The sequence below is a fragment of the Salmo salar genome, chromosome ssa05 (assembly GCF_905237065.1).
Source record: "Salmo salar chromosome ssa05, Ssal_v3.1, whole genome shotgun sequence".
Taxonomy (NCBI): Eukaryota; Metazoa; Chordata; class Actinopteri; order Salmoniformes; family Salmonidae; genus Salmo; species Salmo salar.
The window spans coordinates 71618204-71643224 of NC_059446.1; the positions used below are offsets into that span (position 1 = coordinate 71618204).

Here is a 25021-nt window from a genome sequence, read left to right on the forward strand (position 1 = left end):
TCTCTGACTCCACACACACACTCTCCTCTCTGACTCCACACACACACTCTCCTCTCTGACTCCACACACACTCTCCTCTCAGTCTCCACACACACTCTCCTCTCTGACTCCACACACACTCTCCTCTCAGTCTCCACACACACTCTCCTCTCTGACTCCACACACACACTCTCCTCTCAGACTCCACACACACTCTCCTCTCTGACTCCAAACGCACTCTCCTCTCTGACCCTACACACACACTCTCCTCTCTGACCCTACACACACTCTCCTCTCTGACCCTACACACACTCTCCTCTCAGACTCCACACACACTATCCTCTCTGACTCCACACACACACTCTCCTCTCAGACTCCACACACACTTTCCTCTCAGACTCCACACACACTATCCTCTCTGACTCCACACACACTCTCCTCTCTGACTCCACACACACTCTCCTCTCAGACTCCACACACACTCTCCTCTCAGACTCCACACACACTCTCCTCTCAGACTCCACACATACTCTCCTCTCTGACCCTACACACACACTCTCCTCTCTGACCCTACACACACTCTCCTCTCAGACTCCACACACACACTCTCCTCTCAGACTCCACACACACTCTCCTCTCTGACTCCACACATACTCTCCTCTCTGACTCCAAACGCACTCTCCTCTCTGACCCTACACACACACACTCTCCTCTCTGACCCTACACACACTCTCCTCTCAGACTCCACACACACTATCCTCTCTGACTCCACACACACACTCTCCTCTCAGACTCCACACACACTTTCCTCTCAGACTCCACACACACTATCCTCTCTGACTCCACACACACTCTCCTCTCTGACTCCACACACACTCTCCTCTCAGACTCCACACACACTCTCCTCTCAGACTCCACACACACTCTCCTCTCTGACCCTACACACATACTCTCCTCTCTGACCCTACACACACTCTCCTCTCAGACTCCACACACACAATCTCCTCTCAGACTCCACACACACTCTCCTCTCAGACTCCACACATACTCTCCTCTCTGACCCTACACACACACTCTCCTCTCTGACACAACACACACTCTCCTCTCAGACTCCACACACACACTCTCCTCTCAGACTCCACACACACTCTCCTCTCTGACTCCACACTCACTATCCTATCAGACTCCACACACACTCTCCTCTCTGACTCCACACACACTCTCCTCTCTGACTCCACACTCACTCTCCTCTCTGACTCCACACACACTCTTCTCTCTGACTCCACACACACTCTCCTCTCTGACTCCACACACACTCTCATCTCTGACTCCACACACACTCTCCTCTCAGACTCCACACACACTCTCCTCTCTGACTCCACACACACTCTTGTCTTTGACTCCACACACACTCTCCTCTCTGACTCCACACATACACTCTCCTCTCTGACTCCACACACACTCTCCTCTCTGATTCCACACATACACTCTCCTCTCAGACTCCACACACACTCTCCTCTCTGACTCCACACACACTCTCCTCTCTGATTCCACACATACACTCTCCTCTCTGACTCCACACACACTCTCCTCTCTGACTCCACACACACTCTCGTCTTTGACTCCACACACACTCTCCTCTCAGACTCCACACATACACTCTCCTCTCAGACTCCACACACACTCTCCTGTCTGACCCTACACACACTCTCCTCTCAGACTCCACACACACACTCTCCTCTCTGACTCCACACACACTCTCCTCTCTGACTCCACACACACACTCTCCTCTCAGACTCCACACACACTCTCCTCTCAGACTCCACACACACTCTCCTCTCAGACTCCACACACACTCTCCTCTCAGACTCCACACACACTCTCCTCTCTGACTCCACACACACTCTCCTATCAGACTCCACACACACTCTCCTCTCTTACTCCACACACACTCTCCTCTCTGACTCCACACTCACTCTCCTCTCTGACTCCACACACACTCTCCTCTCTGACTCCACACACACTCTCCTCTCAGACTCCACACACACTCTCGTCTTTGACTCCACACACGCTCTCCTCTCAGACTCCACACACACACACTCTCCTCTCTGACCCTACACACACTCTCCTCTCTGACTCCACACACACTCCCGTCTTTGACTCCACACACACTCTCCTCTCAGACTCCACACACACTCTCCTCTTTGACTCCACACACACTCTCCTCTCTGGGGCAAAGTTAGACAGAGAAGGCAGGGAGATATTAGTAGTTCACTAGCTGTATCTATCCTAACCATATACAGTGGCATTTTACTATAACACTTCTATATTGGCCTATTTGGGAGCAGCAGTTGGTCTGTGTAGTTGGTCCTGGTAGCGATACACATTTGAACAACTAAAGGAAAGACAGAGAGAGGAGCGGTGTACACTGGGACCTGGTCTGAGGACTGTACATCTTGCCCAATTTGTCTCCCCCCTCCCCATACCTTAGGTCGCCCAACCTCAAAGCCCCCCCCCCCCCCCACACGCAAACCCCCCTGGCCTGCTTGGCCCCCTGACGTTAATCCAGCCCAGCCCAGCGCCCCTCATCGTTTCAGTTATTGATTTCCTCTCCAGCGCCACGGTTACATGTCGCACCACGTCATAGGTCCAGGCTGCTGCTCCAGCCAGCCCCCCCCTAACCTAACCTATCCACACGGGAACCAGGGAATGGGAGAGAGAAGGGGGAGAGGGAGGAGGAGGAGATGGGAGAGGAGAGGGCAGTGTCGTTGGACAAAATCGAGAGGCGAGAGAGGGGAAAAAAGAGAGCGATGGGGAGACAAAATGGGGGAGAGACAGGGGGGAGAGAGAAGAGAGAAGGGGGAAGAGAGGAGGAGAGAGGGGGAGCCATAATAAACACTGCAGTATTTCAGCAAAGCAACCAGCGTTTTACAGGGATAGAAACAATCAGAAGCAACGAAATAAAAAATCTGCCCCGGGGTGTTGCAGGAGAAATTGTGGAAATGATCAGAATGCGACACTAGAGTTCAGGGCGACAGATTTGTTTTAGGAAATGTATAACTGTTTGTCTTGCAGTTGTATACACATAATTATAAACTGGCTGGTTTGAGCCCTGAATGCTGAATGGCTGAAAGACGTGGTTTATGAGACCGTATACCACGGGAATGTCACGTCCTGACCCTAGTAAGATGTCATTTTCTATAGTAGAGTAGGGCAGGGCGTGACGGGGGTGTTTTGGGCTAATCTATGTTTTCTATTTCTATGTTTAGGTTCTAGTTTGTCAATTTCTATGTTGGGATTGATCTCTAATTGGAGGCAGCTGATCCTCATAGCCTCTGATTAGAGATCATATTTAAGTAGGGGTTTTTCTCATTGTTGTTTGTGGGTTATTGTCTTTTGAGTAGTGTGTTGTCCTCTCTGCGTCACAGTTTGTTGTTCTGTATTTTCAAGTATTTCAGTGTATTGCATTCAGTTTCACTTTTAAGAAATATGTGGAACTACGAACACGCTGCATTTTGGTCCAATCCTTCGAACAGCCGTGACAGAATAACCCACCAACAAAGGACCAAGCAGCGTGAATGGAGCAGCAGGTGAAATGGACTTGGGAGGAAATTTTGGACGGGGAAGGACCCTAGAGTCAGGCTGGGGAGTATCATCGACCGAAGGAGGAACTGGAGGCAGCGAAGGCAGAGCGGCGTTACTATGAGGTGCTGTACAAGCCACGAGGCAAGTGCGAGAGGCATTGGGGGGCACATGGGAAGTTTGGCAGAGTCAGGGTGGAGACCTGAGCCAACTCCCCGTGCTTACTGTGGGGAGCGGGTGACGAGGCAAGCACCGAGCTATACGGTGATGCGCACTGTATCGCCAGTGAGCATTCACAGGCCGGTGCGATCTGTGCCCGCTCCCTGCCTTAGTCGAGCTAGGTTGAGCATCCAGCCAGAATGGATTATGCCAGCTCTACGCTCGACATCTCCAGTGAGCTTCCACGGCCCAGTATATCCTGTGCCTGTCCCACGTACCCGGCCTTCCAGTGCGCCTGCCCAGTCCGGGGTGTCCTGTTCCTGCTCCCCGCACTCGCCCTGAGGTGCGTGTTACTAGTCTGGCACCTCCTATGCCAGTCCCACGCATCAGGCCTCTAGTGCGCCTGCCCAGTCCGGGGTGTCCTGTTCCTGCTTCTCGCACTATTCCTCCAGTGCGCAGCAATAACTCGGTACAGCCAGTGCCTGCTGTGAGCACTCGGCCCTTAGTGCGTCTCTCCAGTCCGGTGAGACCGATTCCTGCTCCTCGCACTCTCCCTCCAGTGCGCCTCCATAGCCCGGAGCCTCCAGCGACGCTCCTCAGCCCTGAGCCTCCAGCGACGCTCCTCAGCCCGGAGCCTCCAGCGGCGCTCCGCAGCCTCCAGCGACGCTCCTCAGCCCGGAGCCTCCAGCGACGCTCCTCAGCCCTGAGCCTCCAGCGGCGCTCCTCAGCCCGGAGCCTCCAGCGGCGCTCCGCAGCCCGGAGCCTCCAGCGACGCTCCGCAGCCCGGAGCCTCCAGCGGCGCTCCGCAGCCCGGAGCCTTCAGCGGCGGTTGGCGGTCCGAAGCCTCCGGCGATGATCCATGGTCTGGTTCCTCCAGACATACAGAAGCGGGGGGATCAGCGGGCGGTGGGGGTACTACGCCCGGAACCAGAGCCGCCGCCATAGACATTAGTCACCCACCCTACCCTCCCTTTGTGTTTTTGTGGTTGTTTTGTTGAGTTTTTGTTTGCATTCGGAGTCTGCACCTTTGGGGGGGGGGTACTGTCACGTCCTGACCCTAGTAAAATGTCACTTTCTATAGTAGAGTAGGGCAGGGTGTGACAGGGGGTGTTTTGGGCTAATCTATGTTTTCTATTTCTATGTTTAGGTTCTAGTTTGTCTATTTCTATGTTGGGATTGTTTGGGGTTGATCTCTAATTGGAGGCAGCTGATCCTCATAGCCTCTGATTAGAGATCATATTTAAGTAGGGGTTTTTCTCATTGTTTGTGGGTTATTGTCTTTTGAGTAGTGTGTTGTCCTCTCTGCGTCACGGTTTGTTGTTTTGTATTTTCAAGTATTTCAGTGTATTGCATTCAGTTTCACTTTTAATAAATATGTGGAACTACGAACACGCTGCATTTTGGTCCAATCCTTGACAGCCGTGACAGGGAATGACAAAACATTTATTTTTACTGTTCTAATTATGTTTGTAACCAGTTTATAATAGCAATAAGGCATCTCTGGGGTTTGTGGTATATGGCCAATATACCACGGCTAAGGGCTGTATCCAGGCACTCTGCGTTGCGTCCTGCATAAGAACAGCCCTTAGCCGTGGTATATTGGCCATATACCACAAACCCCAGAGATGCCGTATTACTTAATTACACAAAATGAAAACGTATTGTGCTGCATGTAAGTGCATATATGCAAAGACAGGTATATTACTATGAGCGTCTTTATTAGTGTGTTTGTGTTTAGAGGCTGTTTAAGTGTGTGTGTATGAGTGTGTGCGTGTGAGTGCTGAGTCTGTATGTTCTCAGTTCTCATCTCGGAAGAGCAGTCAGGAAGAGTGACCATTGGATAGTTCTCTAGTCTCATCGTCTGTGTGTGTTTGTTGTAATCTTGGCAGCAGAGCAAACAAAAGTCCTGTCACCATCACCACAATGTAAAAAGCAGCCACAGCATTCTACACACTGACTGACTCCATGCATTCAAGACAGATTGATTCCATGCCATAAAGACGGCCTAACTCCATGCCATAAAGACAGACTGATTCCATGCATTCAAGACAGACTAATTCCATGCCATAAAGACAGACTGACTACATGCCATAAGACAGACTGACTCCATGCCATAAAGACAGACTGACTCCATGCCATAAAGACAGACTGACTCCATGCCATATAGACAGACTGACTCCATGCAATAAAAACAGACTGACTCCATGCCATAAAGACAGACTGACTCCATGCCATCAAGACAGACTGACTACATGCCATATAGACAGACTGACTCCATGCCATGAAGACAGACTGACTCCATGCCATCAAGACAGACTGACTCCAAAAAGACAGACTGACTCCATGCCATAAAGACAGACTGACTCCATGCCATCAAGACAGACGGACTCCATGCCATCAAGACAGACTGACACCATGCCATAAAGACAGACTGACTCCATGCCATCAAGACAGACTGACTCCAAAAAGACAGACTGACTCCAAAAAGACAGACTGACTCCATGCCATAAAGACAGACTGACTCCATGCCATAAAGACAGACTGACTCCATGCCATAAAGACAGACTGACTCCACGCCATCAAGACAGACTGACTCCATGCCATCAAGACAGACTGACTCCAAAAAGACAGACTGACTCCAAAAAGACAGACTGACACCATGCCATAAAGACAGACTGAGTCCAAGCCATCAAGACAGACTGACTCCATGCCATCAAGACAGACTGACTCCATGCCATATAGACAGATTGACTCCATGTCATCAAGACAGACTGATTCCATGCCATCAAGACAGACTGACTCCATGCCATCAACACAGACTGACTCCATGCCATAAAGACAGACTGACTCCATGCCATCAAGACAGGCTGATTCCATGCCATCAAGACAGACTGACTCCATGCCATATAGACAGACTGACTCCATGCCATAAAGACAGACTGACTCCATGCCATATAGACAGACTGACTCCATGCCATGAAGACAGACTGACTCCAAAAGGACAGACTGACTCCATGCCATAAAGACAGACTTACTCCATGCCATAAAGAAAGACTGACTCCATGCCATAAAGACAGACTGACTCCATGCCAAGAAGACAGACTGACTCCATGCCATCAGGACAGACTGACTCCATGCCATAAAGACAGACTGACTCCATGCCATATAGACAGACTGACTCCATGCCATCAAGACAGACTGACTCCAAAAAGACAGACTGACTCCAAAAAGACAGACTGACTCCATGCCATCAAGACAGACTGACTCCAAAAAGACAGACTGACTCCATGCCATAAAGACAGACTGACTCTATGCCATATAAACAGCCTGACGCCATGCCATAAAGACAGACTGACTCCATGCCATCAAGACAGACTGACTCCAAAAAGACAGACTGACTCCAAAAAGACAGACTGACTCCATGCCATAAAGACAGACTGACTCCAAAAAGACAGACTGACTCCATGCCATCAACACAGACTGACTCCATGCCATAAAGACAGACTGACTCCATGCCATCAAGACAGACTGACTCCATGCCATAAAGACAGACTGACTCCATGCCATATAGACAGACTGACTCCATGCCATAAAGACAGACTGACTCCATGCCATATAGACAGACTGACTCCATGCCATGAAGACAGACTGACTCCAAAAGGACAGACTGACTCCATGCCATAAAGACAGACTTACTCCATGCCATAAAGAAAGACTGACTCCATGCCATAAAGACAGACTGACTCCATGCCAAGAAGACAGACTGACTCCATGCCATCAGGACAGACTGACTCCATGCCATAAAGACAGACTGACTCCATGCCATATAGACAGACTGACTCCATGCCATCAAGACAGACTGACTCCAAAAAGACAGACTGACTCCAAAAAGACAGACTGACTCCATGCCATCAAGACAGACTGACTCCAAAAAGACAGACTGACTCCATGCCATAAAGACAGACTGACTCTATGCCATATAAACAGCCTGACGCCATGCCATAAAGACAGACTGACTCCATGCCATCAAGACAGACTGACTCCAAAAAGACAGACTGACTCCAAAAAGACAGACTGACTCCATGCCATAAAGACAGACTGACTCCAAAAAGACAGACTGACTCCATGCCATAAACACAGACTGACTCCATGTCATAAAGACAGACTGACTCCATGCCACCAAGACAGACTGACTCCAAAAAGACAGACTGACTCCATGCCATAAAGACAGACTGACTCCATGCCATATAAACAGCCTGACTCCATGCCATAAAGACAGACTGACTCCATGCCATCAAGACAGACTGACTCCATGCCATATAAACAGCCTGACTCCATGCCATAAAGACAGACTGACTCCATGCCATCAAGACAGACTGATTCCATGCCATCAAGACAGACTGACTCCATGCCATCAACACAGACTGACTTCATGCCATAAAGACAGACTGACTCCATGCCATAAAGACAGACTGACTCCATGCCATCAAGACAGACTGATTCCATGCCATCAAGACAGACTGACTCCATGCCATATAGACAGACTGATTCTATGCCATAAGGACAGACTGACTCCATGCCATCAAGACTGACTGACTCCAAAAAGACAGACTGACTCCATGCCATAAACACAGACTGACTCCATGCCATAAAAACAGACTGACTCCATGCCATAAAGACAGACTGACTCCAAAAATACAGACTGACTCCATGCCATAAACACAGACTGACTCCATGGCATAAAGACAGACTGACTCCATGCCAAGAAGACAGACGGACTCCACGCCATCAAGACAGACTGACTCCATGTCATCAAGACAGACTGACTCCAACAAGACAGACTGACTCCATGCCATAAATACAGACTGACTCCAAAAAGACAGACTGACTCCATGCCATAAACACAGACTGACTCCATGCCATAAAGACAGACTGACTCCATGCCATAAAGACAGACTTACTCCATGCCATAAAGAAAGACTGACTCCATGCCATAAAGACAGACTGACTCCATGCCATAAAGACAGACTGACTCCATGCCAAGAAGACAGAATGACTCCATGCCATCAAGACAGACTGACTCCATGCCAAGAAGACTGACTCCATGCCATAAAGACAGACTGACTCCATGCCATAAAGACAGACTGACTCCATGCCAAGAAGACAGAATGACTCCATGCCATCAAGACAGACTGACTCCATGCCAAGAAGAAAGACTGACTCCATGCCGTCAAGACAGACTGACTCCATGCCATCAAGACAGACTGACTCCAAAAAGACAGACTGACTCCAAAAAGACAGACTGACTCCATGCCATAAAGACAGACTGACTCCAAAAAGACAGACTGACTCCATGCCATAAACACAGACTGACTCCATGTCATAAAGACAGACTGACTCCATGCCACCAAGACAGACTGACTCCATGCCATAAAGAAAGACTGACTCCATGCCATAAATACAGACTTACTCCATGCCATAAAGACAGACTGACTCCATGCCAAGAAGACGGACTGACTCCATGCCATCAAGACAGACTGACTCTGTGCCATCAAGACAGACTGACTCCATGCCATATAAACAGCCTGACTCCATGCCATAAAGACAGACTGACTCCATGCCATAAAGACAGACTGACTCCATGCCATATAGACAGACTGACTCCATGCCATAAAGACAGACTGACTCCATGCCATATAGACAGACTGACTCCATGACATATAGACAGACTGACTCCATGCCATAAAGACAGACTGGCTCCATGCCATATAGACAGACTGACTCCATGCCATAAAGACAGACTGACTCCATGCCATATAGACAGACTGACTCCATGCCATAAAGACAGACTGACTCCATGCCATATAGACAGACTGACTCCATGCCATAAAGACAGACTGACTCCATGCCATATAGACAGACTGACTCCATGCCATATAGACAGACTGACTCCATGCCATAAAGACAGACTGACTCCATGCCACATAGACAGACTGACACCATGCCATATAGACAGACTGACTCCATGACATATAGACAGACTGACTCCATGCCATATAGACAGACTGACACCATGCCATATAGACAGACTGACTCCATGCCATATAGACAGACTGACTCCATGACATATAGACAGACTGACACCATGCCATATAGACAGACTGACTCCATGCCATAAAGACAGACTGACTCCATGCCATATAGACAGACTGACTCCATGCCATAAAGACAGACTGACTCCATGCTATATAGACAGACTGACTCCATGCCAGAAAGACAGACTGACTCCATGCCATATAGACAGACTGACTCCATGCCATAAAGACAGACTGACTCCATGCCATAAAGACAGACTGACTCCATGCCATCAAGACAGACTGACACCATGCCATATAGACAGACTGACTCCATGCCATATAGACAGACTGACTCCATGCCATATAGACAGACTGACTCCATGCCATATAGACAGACTGACTCCATAACATAAAGACAGACTGACACCATGCCATATAGACAGACTGACTCCATGCCATAAAGACAGACTGACTCCATGCCATATAGACAGACTGACTCCATGCCATAAAGACAGACTGACTCCATGCCATATAGACAGACTGACTCCATGACATAAAGACAGACTGACTCCATGCCATATAGACAGACTGACTCCATGCCATAAAGACAGACTGACTCCATGCCATAAAGACAGACTGACTCCATGCCATATAGACAGACTGACACCATGCCATATAGACAGACTGACTCCATGCCATAAAGACAGACTGACTCCATGCCATATAGACAGACTGACTCCATGCCATAAAGACAGACTGACTCCATGCCATAAAGACAGACTGACTCCATGCCATATAGACAGACTGACTCCATGCCATAAAGACAGACTGACTCCATGCCATATAGACAGACTGACTCCATGCCATAAAGACAGACTGACTCCATGCCATATAGACAGACTGACTCCATGCCATATAGACAGACTGACACCATGCCATATAGACAGACTGACTCCATGCCATATAGACAGACTGACTCCATGCCATAAAGACAGACTGACTCCATGCCATATAGACAAACTGACTCCATGACATATAGACAGACTGACACCATGCCATATAGACAGACTGACTCCATGCCATAAAGACAGACTGACTCCATGCCATATAGACAGACTGACTCCATGCCATAAAGACAGACTGACTCCATGCTATATAGACAGACTGACTCCATGCCATATAGACAGACTGACTCCATGCCATATAGACAGACTGACTCCATGCCATATAGACAGACTGACACCATGCCATATAGACAGACTGACACCATGCCATATAGACAGACTGACTCCATGCCATAAAGACAGACTGACTCCATGCCATATAGACAGACTGACACCATGCCATATAGACAGACTGACACCATGCCATATAGACAGACTGACTCCATACCATAAAGATGGCGTAGCAGTGCAGACGTGTTTGTCATTGTCCCATGTAAATTTAGTTTTTTTCGTCTTTTTTTTGGTATATATTTCAATATATTTCAATCTCTTTTTCCATTTTTAAATGAAATATACCTTCCGGCAACCCGCCTCACCCAATGTGATATGGGCTATTTATTGCCTTACCTCCTTACTCCATTTGCACACACTATATATAGATTGTTCTATTGTTATTGACTGTACTTTTGTTTATCCCATGTGTTACTCTGTGTTGTTGTTTTCTGTCGCACTGCTTTGCTTTATCTTGGCCAGGTCGCAGTTGTAAATCAGAACTTGTTCTCAACTGGCCTACCTGGTTAAATAAAATCCATGCATCCATCCATCCATCCATCCATCCATCCATCCATCCATCCATCTACCATATAGTTGTGCCCACTCATGAAATGTCAGTCTCTAGGTTAAATGGAATCTCTCTCGTTCTCTCTCGTTTCCCAGCTCATCCTCACATTCTCTCTCTCTGTTTCTCTCACTTTTAATGCACTGTAGTGTCACTGGCCAGTGTGTTTACCTAACCCTCTCTCTCTTCCCCTCTCTCCTGCAGTCTTCTTCACTCCCTCGTTCCCTCTGCGAGCAGCAAGGCTGTGTGTGAGTGAGTGTGTGGGAGATTTAGAGCAGGGATCAATAAGAAATGTAAAAATCAATGAACTTAGTGCCAGGAAATCAATGGGACTAATCGGGATGCCAATCAGCCCAGTCAAAACAATTAGGGGGAAGAAAAATGTTGAACAACCTCCTCTCTCTTGCTTACACACAGAGGCAGGAAGAGAGGGATGGAGGGAGGGGGATATCAGAGGCAGACAGAGAGGGATGAGATGAAGTGATAGATGGGAAGGAAAGGATCAGGAGGGAGAGCCCCAAGCTTAGTCGGGGGAAGAGAGGGATAGGTGGAGCGAGGCTGGGAGGAGTGAGGGATGGGAATAAACAGAGGTCAACAGGGAACAGATGAGGTGGTCACACCAAAGACAACTGGGTTCTGGCATGCATCAAGTATCAGTCTTTTACGATGAATTCATGATAAATGTATCTTCTTGGCTTTTTCTAATTCTCGTGTAATTCTAGAGGAAACCAAACAATAATAATATGATGATAAAATCTGATGCTTTTATCCAAAGAAAATATCCAGAATACTGTATGTGGCCAATGTCAGACACAAACCCACAACTGTGGTGTAGTGAGAACCAAGCACAGGGCTCTACAGTGACATCAATGGGATGATTCTCTTATCAAATGGTTTGATTCCTAAATCAGATCACAACCTGATCCCCCAAGTCATCAACTACAGTCAGAGTGGAGGAAGGCAACAACACACGACTGGTTGGATTCTGACATACAGACAAATCTGACCTTCATTCAGTTGAGTCAATCTTCCAGGAAATCCAGAAATTCCCACTGTCTTTAATCCAACACAACAACACACTGAACCCCATGACACAATCCATCAACAACACCTGACTCACCTCCAAAAACAACCAACTCTTTACAAATCTGGAAGATCCAACCAAGAATATCTACCTCACTGAACCGTCCAATCAGATTGAGTGTTTTTCAGGCCAGACGTCCAATAAGGAGGCAGGAATTGAGCGAGGAGACGTTGATGGGGGGGGGGTAATTTGGGGTCAATCAATAGAGCTGGCCTCCCTCTATCTTGTGGCTGCTCACCGTGCTAAAATCAATAGGGAAGCCAATAGTTCCCAGGCTGGGTCTAGATTAGTGAACACAGAACTAATCAGGCAGTCTGTGAAACTGACACCGCGGCTATTAACCTATTGATACGCCAGGAGACGCGAGTTGAAAATACACGGATGCGCCAACACTGACACACACATTCCACCACAGATTGACATTCTGTCAGACTCTGATTCCCTGTAAGAGAACTTCATACTATAGTTTAGTTTAAAGTGGCACTCCAGTCTCCTTTTCAGCTCATTTAACACCTGATCTACTTAACAAAAGGTACATCTCAATAGGTGGTCCAGGTAAGTCATGACATGGTACAAGTGGGGGGGGGGGGGCTTTCCTCTCTTGTTCTCTATTGTTCCTCTATTATTCCTCAAGAAAGGGGGGAGGCTGATGACATCAGAGGGCTACATCAGACAAACTCCTTGAATGGCCTAATCCACTTTCTTTGCTCAACACTATTTTTCACCCCTGGGTGTGTGTACATCACTGTAGTTACACGTGAGATAGTGTCTTTCAACAACAAGTTGCAAAATAGCTGGAGTGCATCTTTAATACAGGTTCCATGTGGCTCAGTTGGTAGAGCATGGTATTTGCAACACCAGTGTAGTGGGTTTGATTCCCACGGGGGACCAGTATGGGGGGGAAGTAAGAAAATGTATGCACTCGCTACTACATGTCGTTCTGGATAAGAGCGTAAGCTAAATGACTGAAATGTTTAAGTCATCAAGGAATGTCTCTAACCCCCCCCAGCGGTGCTCTGTATTCAGGCCTCATTGTCTCTCTAGTCAGAGACAGGATAGCATGGATGTTACCTTTGGAGCTAGACTGCAGGGTCAGGGAGGGGACTCAAAATGGCTGTGAGTAGATGGCAGTTTCACTCTAATGCAGGTGTCTCTGATTGGTGCACTGGCCTCCATTAAGGGGAGTGAGAGTGAACTGTAAGTGTCTACTCATAACATAGATATCCATGGGTTGCAGTTCTATGGTAGTAACTCTATCAATGGGAATTCACACAGACTACTTTTACCACTGAAATAAATATTTAGACATGAATTATGTCATTGTCATTGACCATCATACCACATAGACCTATATTTTAATCATACTGATAGAAATGATGGTCATGACATACAAATTGCTCTGCAAAACTGGAAAAAGAGCATCTTTCAAATTTGTTACTACTGTGTTATTCAGTCTTCAGCCAAAACTACCCACAGTCTTCTCAAGAAGCAAAACATTATGTACCACTACCTGTCTCTTTAGGGCTGCACCACACAAGGATCATTTGTCAAAAAGAACAGCCGGACTAGCTTTCATCCTTTACTTTGAAAGCCCTCTTGTTTTTATAGATTGCCTCTCCTTCCTCTGTTCCTCTCCTTCCTCTCCTCTCTCTCTCTCTCTCTCTCTCTCTCTCTCCTCTCTGTCATGTTTTAGTTTTCATATGTTGCTTTTGTTCTCTTCCTCATTTTCCCCTTGTGTAAAAAATGAAAGGCTGAAAATAGGATGAGTTATAACAAACACAGCAGCTAGCCGCAGTACATCAGTGAGATCGCTCTGACAGACAGTTACAGGCTACTGCAAACAGTACAGCCCTAAATCATACTCATATACATTATATTTAAAAAGCTCAATCATATTCATATGCATGGTATTCAAAAGGCTAGCTATCTCCAGATAAACAGGGTTCATTTATGAATTAGTTTCAATCTACTGCATTAAATACATCCTACAAATCATATCTTCAAAGCTAAGTAGGATTCATGCATGTTTGGAAATAGATTTTCTGCAAATCTGTCAAATCATATTGATATTCATGATAAAGACAAACATAAATCATATTTAAAACATGATATCTCCAAAACGCAATAGGATCTGTGCATTTGTGTTGGGAATTTGATAATCATACAAACACATTGGACTGTGACAGCTCAGGCAAAGCACCCAACAGAACTCTCTCTCTCTTTCTTTCTGACATCCTTTTCACCAATCCCTTTTCACACGTTTAACACACAGGGATAATGAAAGTGAGAGGCGTATGAATTGAACTGGATTTATTTTCCAGTCAGATTTACTTCCATGCTGTTGTCTATCCAGCATTGGTCCATCATGGACAGCATGCAGCCAGGGCATAGCAAACATGATTCTGCTTTACAGCCTAATCATAACCCTTCCCTCTACGCTGCCATGGCTATGATGGGGAAGGAGACGTCAGGGAAAAGGGAAGAAGGAGAGAGAAAGGAGACAGGCAGGGGAGAGAGGGAGAGGGAGAAAGGGTGGGGAGGCAGAGAAATGGAGAGAAAGAGAGATGGAAAAAGGGCCTGCTGAGAGGAAGGGTAGAGTAGTCTAGATGCATTGGTTCCATATAACAGACCTATTTCAGTCTGACAGACACATGTTGCCATTATAAGGAAACGGAATCCAAATTTCTCGCTTTAGGTCCAATATCTGCACCATACAAAGTAGGAGGATATGGGGAAATGATCCAGACTCAGTATTTGGCTCTCTTATCCCTCTCAGAGATATTTTCCCCTTAAGCGTCTTTCTCCGAAGCTCTTTCGTCTCGAGTCTTTCATTGCTTGCTTTACACAATGAAATGCTGCACTATTGAAACCATTGAAAGATTTTAAAAACAACATTCCATTTGATTTGGTAACCGACTGACAGAGCCACGGATCCCACCGAATCAATTTAAAAACAGCTGAGGTATATGTTTAAATACAGTGTATTGTCACTAACCCTAACCCTAACCCTAACCATAACCCTAACCATAACCCTAACTCTAACCATAACCCTAACTCTAACCCTAACCATAACCATAACCCTAACTTTAACCCTAACCATAACCATAACCCTAACCATAACCATAACCCTAACCCTAACCATAACCATAACCCTAACTCTAACCCTAACCATAACCCTAACCCTTTTGAAGTGGCCATTTAGAAGAGTAGACATTTAATCCCAATGATACATCTCTTATGTTCACATAATTGATTATATAAAGGTAAGAACACTGTAATATCAATAGTTATGTATCTTTGTACCACAACAGAACCCAAACACAATAGAAAGCAACACTGGCCAACTGGAGAGACTGACGACTGCAGCCAAATCACAGAAAATTGAACACATTCTACAAAATGGCTGCAGTGTCTAAAATGGGTGTGAGCTCGATATTGCCACGCCAAGACAAAAACACTCTCCCCTAGCAGGTACACTGAAGAGAATGAGGTTCAGACTGTGGTAACAAACTCTATAATAATTTATAAATGTTATAATTGGTTTGATTTAATTCACTTAAATAGCAACTGAGTCAATGGTGATTGTGGCATTTTTGTCACAGCCTAACAGAGTAATATGAACTACACATAGAGAAACAGAAGAATAGGAGAGGTAAGCAGCGGGTGAGAAGAGACCAAAACAGTATGGATGGATGATGACAAAGAATGAAAGACTGAAAGGAGTAGATGGTAGGAGAGAGAGAGAAAGAAAAATAAAGAAATATGTCAAAAATAGACAAATTAGTTTAGTACAGCAACATTAACTGCTGCTACACTACTAGTACATCTACCACACAAAACATCATAATAACATATATGCAGTACTTGTACTATCCAATTAAACACCAAGTGTTTAAAAGGGGTTCTACTGAGAGGTGGCATGTTTGGGAGTGATAGAGGAGGAGTAGAGAGAGGCAGAATCAGAACAATTGAGACAGGGGTAGTGAGAGAGATATATTTGGGATTAAGGAACAAGTGTGTGGAAAAGGACGAGGATTGGGGGAGTGAGAAAGAGAAGGACAAAATGAGAGGAGGAGTGAAGGAAGAGACAGACAAAGAGCTTTGACAGAGAGGGCAGGGATAAAAATAGGTATTTTTCTGCTTCATCTGTTTTCCTTCCTCTCCTCTGCGCTGCTCCCTACCTCTTTACTCCCTTCCTCCTCTGTCTAACTGGGAAGATCGTTAGGAAACCTAACCGAGCCAGACCACCTGCTCTCTACTGCCACTCACAGGTCAGATGCCAGTACTGCATCATGTAATGACCGAGGGACCATTGGACAGTTTATCACACAGTGTAACCATCAGTCCAGCAGAAGACAATGAGGTTAGGAGACTGGACTGGGGCTGGGGTTGGAGCAAGGGCATATTGAACCCAGGGCTTGAGCAAGGGACGGGACTTGGTCTAGTGCTAGGAATGAGTCTGGGGATGGGTTTGGGCTAGGGTTTGAGCTGGGGCTAGGGATGGGTCTGGGGCTAGGGATGGGTCTGGGGCTAGGGTTTGAGCTGGGGCTAGGGATGGGTCTGGGGCTGGTTTGTGGGGGTGACAGCTGCTTTACCTCTCTGGTCAGTGCGTAGGGATAAGATTATTATTTCATGGTCATTATGGTCTAAGGCAGTGACACTGAGATCTCTCAGGATTGTGACTGTGGGATTGGAAGGCAGGATCTGGGGGTTATGACTGTGGAATTGGAAGGCAGGATCTGGGGGTTGTGACTGTGGGATTGGAAGGCAGGATCTGGGGGTTGTGACTGTGGGATTGGAAGGCAGGATCTGGGGGTTGTGACTGTGGGATTGGAAGGCAGGATCCGGGGGTTGTGACTGTGGGATTGGAAGGCAGGATCTGGGGGTTGTGACTGTGGGATTGGAAGGCAGGATCTGGGGTTGTGACTGTGGGATTAGAAGGCAGGATCTGGGGGTTGTGACTGTGGGATTGGAAGGCAGGATCTGGGGTTGTGACTGTGGGATTGGAAGGCAGGATCTGGGGTTGTGACTGTGGGATTGGAAGGCAGGATCTGAGGTTGTGACTGTGGGATTGGAAGGCAGGATCTGGGGGTTGTGACTGTGGGATTGGAAGGCAGGATCTGGGGGTTGTGACTGTGGGATTGGAAGGCAGGATCTGGGGTTGTGACTGTGGGATTGGAAGGCAGGATCTGGGGGTTGTGACTGTGGGATTGGAAGGCAGGATCTGGGGGTTGTGACTGTGGGATTGGAAGGCAGGATCTGAGGTTGTGACTGTGGGATTGGAAGGCAGGATCTGGGGGTTGTGACTGTGGGATTAGAAGGCAGGATCTGGGGGTTGTGACTGTGGGATTGGAAGGCAGGATCTGGGGTTGTGACTGTGGTATTGGAAGGCAGGATCTGGGGGTTGTGACTGTGGGATTGGAAGGCAGGATCTGGGGTTGTGACTGTGGGATTGGAAGGCAGGATCTGGGTTGTGACTGTGGGATTGGAAGGCAGGATCTGGGGTTGTGACTGTGGGATTGGAAGGCAGGATCTGGGTTGTGACTGTGGGATTGGAAGGCAGGATCTGGGTTGTGACTGTGGGATTGGAAGGCAGGATCTGGGTTGTGACTGTGGGATTAGAAAGCAGGATCAGGGGGTTGTGTGTAAAGTGAACATCTTCTCAATCCACTTCCACATATATTCACTATATAATTCACTACATTGTGTGCTCGTAAGTGTGTGTGTGTGTGTGTGTGTGTGTGTGTGTGTGTGTGTGTGTGTGTGTGTGTGTGTGTGTGTGTGTCCAGGCTAGATAACACATATTTGCTGCTGCTGGGGGTAGCTGTGTGTAGCAGTGGGAAGGGGAGTGGGGTCAGAAGCCAAGGTCAGGTGTTAATTCACTGCATCTAGCAGCAGGAGCAGGAGGGACCACATCCAGACCAGACCGCTGCTGGAACATACATGGACAAACCAAGTTATATTCAATGATCATCCCTGTGGGTGGATCTGTCTGTCTCTCTCTCTTGCTCTCTCACCTCTCCCCTTCAACTCCCTATCTCGCTTCTTCCTCCCTCTCTCGCCACCTTTCAGTCCCTATCTCACTCCTTCTTCCCCCCTCTCTCCTCATCTCCTTCACCCTGTCCCTCGGTCTCCTACCCTTTGCTCCTCCTCCTGTTCCTCTCTCCTTTCCCTGTCCATCTCTCCTTCCCTGTTGTCCTCTCTCTCCTCCCACACCCCAGTTTAAACGCAGAGGTCACTCTGTCTCCCAGGGTCGTGTCTGTCTGGGATGATCCTGAACTCTGACCCCAGGCTTGATCATATTCTAACCACACACAGACCACAGACACACTCACAGAAAGGGCATGTGTGTCCTCACAAGAGCCTTTTCATTGTGGTCATTGTTGATCAATTGATCACTTCTTTCCTGTCACTTACTGAAAACCTATTGGCAGATAAAGCTCGTTTGGCAAGAAAGTCAACGCTTTTGCCAATGCGAAAATTTCGGATGATTACAAGAATTTATCAAGTCAATCGATCGAGCAATGATCGTGATTTAGTCATGAATTATATAGGAATCGGATACTATTCAATAGCCACCGACGCTGGAGGGTTCATGACATTTATATCACGTGGTGTGGAGTGGAAAATAACAAGCGATATCTTGAACAACCGCAGCATCAAATTATCACAAAAACAAAATCACCACGATCAATTTCATTAACATATATTACAATAGGCATATAGCTTACATTCCCCCCAAAAATGTGATTAATATTTCCACTGTAATTCATTCATCCACTTTACCTATTTAATATTTCCCGAAAAATATTTCCAACTAAAAACAATGATAGCCTACTGACGAGGGTATGCACCAGCTTTTATAAAGGCATAGTCTACAACTTCTAAAAAATATATATGCCTCTCTAAATAGCCCTACTGCAGATATTTTATATTGCTAAATTACTTTATTGTAAAATATGGGCTCTATATGTTAAATACAATCCAACAAAAGTAATTGATTTAACCCATGTTTGAATGCATTTTTAAGTCGAACAAAGTGAAGAAGTATGGTGGGAAAAAAACGTATAGCAATATGGCACATATCCCGAGGTCTAACGGTCAACACTGGCCCCTTCTTGTCGCAGAAAGGCTACGACGTGCAATTGCAATTTTTCCGCTTTAATTGAGGGACTGACCAAGCGGCCTTTGACCCGCGGGTCATTACTGCATTGTGCTCCGGGCCGCGGAGAGACCCAACACCATTTGCTGGGAGAATCGTGCGCAGAAAATTGATTCATTTTAGTACGGCCTGTGGTGATGATAATGATCGGAACTATAACGAAAAATCTATAGACAATGTATCCTCGTTTTATAAGTTATCTTAGCCTACAACTTGTAAAGTTGAGACACTGAAAATAGTTGGTGCAATAAACCTATGAGGATTTGTGAAGTACACCTGCCAACTGAGTTCTAATCTATAAGGTCCCAAGAAACGATTTAGGACTTGGTTTCAGATATTAGGCTACATTGCATAGCCCAATCCTTTTAGCCTGTTCGGTTGCATAAAAATATCCTATATAGACAACTCACCAACCATAACCACCGGTTTAGATCAATTGAGGGTTTCGTTTTGCAACATCAAAAATAACTTATACAATGGAAAGACTGTTTTAAAAACATTTGTAACCTCTAACACAACAGGCTACGTTTACCCTATATTTGGATAGGTAGCCGAAGTATTCTCTGACATACAGTAAGCCTAGAGAACGTACTTACAAAAGAACAGTCCAGGAAAATAGATGAACAGCAGTTTGTTTCACATCAGTTTTATTGAATATTTCATGTCGTAAGGTATGTATAACGACGTAGACTTGTAGGCTACACAGCTTTTGCTTATTGGAATTATAATATCGTAGTTTATTTCATTCTGATCATGAGTTCCAGTTCAAAGACATTTGGTCCGATAGCATCTATTGTAAACGACGTATCAACACATTTAGTTCATGTTTGTGGTATATGAGGTTTGTGTTTAAAACTCATCATCTCTGAGATTCTTTTTTAGATCTATTGACTAGAGAATGAAGACTCTGACACTCCTTCAGAATTTTTATATATTCTTTAATATGCAAGTTTCATTGCAATGTGGTTAAACGTTGTCCCGTTATGCATGGTGTATATCTTGATATTAGAGCAACAATAAATTAGTAGAAGCTGTGTAATTATCTCCATGAATATTTCCCTGGGCAATATAAAATGAAAGCATTTAATATATATATATATATATATATATATATATATATATATATTGCAATGTAGATTTGAATATTATGTATTAACAATTCTCCATTCATCCTCCGAAAATGTTTTCTTTGAAATATCTCTCCTGTGTCATTATGCTAAACTGATGCAGATTCCTTCCGACGCGTTATAGGCTTTTTCACACGTTATAGGCTTTTTGCAGCATCTGGGCTTCATGCAATAATTTACGTCATGCAGGGTAAACTTTATAATTATAGGGTAGCCTATGTGAACAATCTGCTTTTGTAAGAGAAGTCCAGTGTCTTTGAACGCGTGTGAAAGAATGCACACCAACACATGGCGCAAAACACCTTGCAGATAGTGTCAAAGTTACACAACGCAAATGAATAAGCAGAATGAAACGCAATGTAGCCTAGTGCACAAGAAGAAATACATATAAATATACAAAATGAATATAGGCCTACATAGCTAATGCTAAGGAATATATATTTCACCTGACAGCAATAACATCGTTAAAGCCTTGTTTCATGGTTTTTAAATATTCCAGAAATAGGCATAAAAACACTGAAACTCAGAACAGCCATACTGTGGTTGGAATCAGGGGACTGAATCACATTGCCTATGCGTTTGAAAACATGCTATGTGGAACATTTAGTGTTCCAGCGAAAAGGAGGGCTTTTTAAAACGCAAATATCGTTCCATATTCACAGATACATGGGTATTTGACATGTTTGCATTAGGAAATACAGCCTATTATAAAGCATGATAAGGAAATCCTAACGTTTTCTAGTTTAGGGTTAGTTCGTCATTTTAGAGAGGCCTAGTTTATTCCTATGACTTTCCTAAAAACACAATACTATGAACATTCTGAAAATTACCTCTGGAAGTTCTGGGGTTTCTTGAAACTATATTACATTCAATGACTTTCCTTGTCTTATCTCTCATTTGCGTTCAAACAGGCCTATCGTATTAAGAGCATTAAATTCTGCATTAAAATATTATTATTGTTATTATTATTATTATTATAGGGTAGTGCAATTGTAAGACTTTCCTTTCGTTTTTTGTATTATCAACTGAATTTTGAATGCAAATATGCATATGCTATTACATAATCATATTCAGCAAATCGTGTTTAATTGTATTCCAGTGCACATATTCAAGTGCTTTAACACACACACACACACACACACACACACACACACACACACACACACACACACACACACACACACACACACACCATAGTTTTTCACTTGACGTTTAAACTTGACATATTGTATTCTTACTAGTTAAAGAGAGATGTATAGCCTAATCAAACAACCAACCCTCAAATTATCATCGTTAGTCAATTGACTGGATTAAGAACAGAGCAGAGCGGGCTTTCCCTTTACCGAACTTAAAAGACATCGGGGAATAATAACGCTAACCAGACTTGCTTCATATGCTTATTGAATACATAGCCTCTGTATCTGCAGGCTAACTGAATACTTTTAAAGCTCATCACCATCACGACTTTGAGATGTAAAAAATGAGAGAGCGATACAGTATAGGCCTACTTGATGTGGAATGTATTAAATCTAATTTGAATACTTTAGGTGCACACAATTCTTTCTGCATTTTTACCAAATAACTAATAAGCACGGCACTACACACGAACATTATATATTTTTTACACCACATTATTATATAATATTGTAGGCCTATGTAGGCAAATATAGAGATGTAAGCCCATTATATTAAAATAGCCAACACTGGACTGTAGACCTGTGTATTGTGTGGACTTTACCGAAATATAGCCCATAGCAGCAAGATCGTTAATATTTAAACATTATATTCCAGCTAACAAACTATCACCCAATATCTGATTACAAGTGTGTTTGCGTGGTTGACAATTAGGCCTATCAATGGCCATAACTAATAATATGATAATGCTTCTCTCTCTGTCTCAGCTCAAACCCTGTCTGAAACATCCGTCTCTGACCACTGACCAGTGTCTGTTGCTCATTAACCAGTGGACTACGGTTTGGGGGGGCTTCCTGGGGCATCTGGGGAATATTTTGTGAATCATGTCTTCCTGTGTCTTTTTTCTCTCGTGCCTGTCTGTCTGTACCTCCAAGTCCTTGGTCCCTCTATTTACACCGCACGTTGTCCGTGGATCAACCACTGCACGTGGAGCCACATAATGACCTCTAAATGGCAATAGGTTCTCGGAACGTTAGCGGGCCAACACCAGTAATATATGGACACTTGCACATGCACGCACACACATAGCAACCGGGCAGCAGAGGTGTGGTGTGTGTTGTAGGCACACACTGCTGCCCAGTTGCAGTTATGTGTCAGAAGACTGTGTTTCAAATAGCAACGACTCCCAGGATGATGCAATTCTTCATATTACATTACATTACATAAAAACACAAAACACAACTAGCCTACGTGACAATCATCATTTCAACACAGTGATCAACACTATATTTCATGAATAGATTTTGGTTAAAAGAGATAAGATCACACTGCCTTTGTTCAATTACATCCCATAGAACGCTCAGTTGGCTAGAGTCAGGAGCGAGATGATAGAGGAGAGTCTGCAGACTGAGTGTGTCCGCGTCCCCAGCTCTCCTCCTCTGCGGGTGCTCTGTCTCGATGCTCGGCCTTATAAAGGCTCAATCCCCTCCTCTTAATTGATTTTCTCATAATTAACTCACTCTGTCCATCGATTTCCCTTCTGCGGTCTATCTGCCCTACAACAGCACTACCACTCTTACTGGCCGTGTAGGGGCCGTGTTATTGTGGTAGGTAGCCTATTATATGCGGCGATCGGGAAACTGCCGAACAAATATCGACCACATTGATTAAAAATCCAACCCAATAACACTAAATACACATAGTCTTTATACTGTCACAGTCAAGGGCAAATAATAGCCTATTCGTGTCCACTGAGTGGGTGAACATATAGGCTTTTCTCTCATGACAGACATTTGAAGACTATACACAATTAAACAACAAAAGGCTCATAGCGGCATCAAGGGATTCCACTGAATTCGGGTTGTAGCCTATTTCAAAAACGACTTTCAATAACCACTCACGGTTATGTAACGTTACGGCTGGACATCTGAATCAAATGACTCCTCGCAAACCCCAGTCATGAAAGCAAAGATAAATGTACTCTTGCTATGTAAACAGACATTACAATCACAACACAGAGCATATCACATCAATAACCGATAAGAGGAAACATTCTATGCGTAATGTTCGCATTCAACGAATGCAAGCGCAGACAGACACATGATGCACGTGCATACATAATGTAGAGCGAACTCATATTCCAAATCAAATATTCGCGCGATTCACAGCCAGAAATACAGCATGCAGAGCAGGTGAATGACAGCGCCATTCGCCCACCGACAGAAGGAGAGCGGGGGTATGAGAGGGACAGAGGGAAAGGGTTGCCCACATGAATTCATTTATTTTCTAATCAATAAAAATAAAATCCCTGCCCGCGCAAGAAATCATTAAGGCCGTTATTTTTCTGTCCATCTCCTTCTCTCTCTCACTCTCTATGACACAGGCAAGTTGGCCTCGAAATTGGACTAAAGTCTTTCTGGTTGTGAATTGAAACAGAAAAGCAATATACTTGAGAAGAAGGTGGAGGGTTTAGAGAGGATGGGAAGAGGCAGAGGGGAAACATGGGAGGAAGCAGAATGCAATGATAAGTTATCACTATGCAAAGTTGAGCCCTTAAATGAAATCTTTATCTTTTTTTGGAGGTGAAAATTTACCAGTGCTTCCATCGGTGAACGTCTCTATCCCCGCCATGCGAGCTGCCTGTCTGAACACGAGAGGGATGGAGTGCAAAGATGGGGAGAGGTGTGTGTATGGGGGGCCAGGGAAAAAGGGAGGAAGGAAGGGCATAAGGGGAACATAATCTGGGGTGGGGGCTGTGAATTAGAAATTGGGGGAAGGTTAGAGGTGAAGGGGGTTTGGCAGTGTTTTGGGGTGCGGGGGCTGGGAGCACGCGCCAGCCCTTATGGTAGGTAACACCCTAACCTTCCATGTCTCCCTTGCTGTCCTCATTGTGTCCCTCTCTCTCCTCTGCTCTCCTCTCTCGCTCTTTCTCCAT

General features: G+C 45.4%; 1 protein-coding gene across 7 annotated transcripts in view; it reads right to left on the reverse strand.

Moving 5' to 3' along the window:
- The window catches only part of LOC106595289 (POU domain, class 2, transcription factor 2), a 103871-nt gene extending 79079 nt beyond the window's left edge, over nucleotides 1–24792 (reverse strand). Inside the window, exon 1 of one of the 7 annotated variants that reach the window (XM_045718732.1) lies at nucleotides 24681–24792. In XM_045718732.1, coding sequence (XP_045574688.1) covers nucleotides 24681–24717 — 37 coding nt within the window. In that variant the 5' untranslated portion in view covers nucleotides 24718–24792. The remainder of the gene's footprint in view (nucleotides 1–24680) is intronic. The other 6 variants (XM_045718730.1, XM_045718731.1, XM_045718729.1 and 3 more) reach the window with 6 other exon arrangements.
- Between the last annotated feature and the right edge of the window lie 229 nt (nucleotides 24793–25021).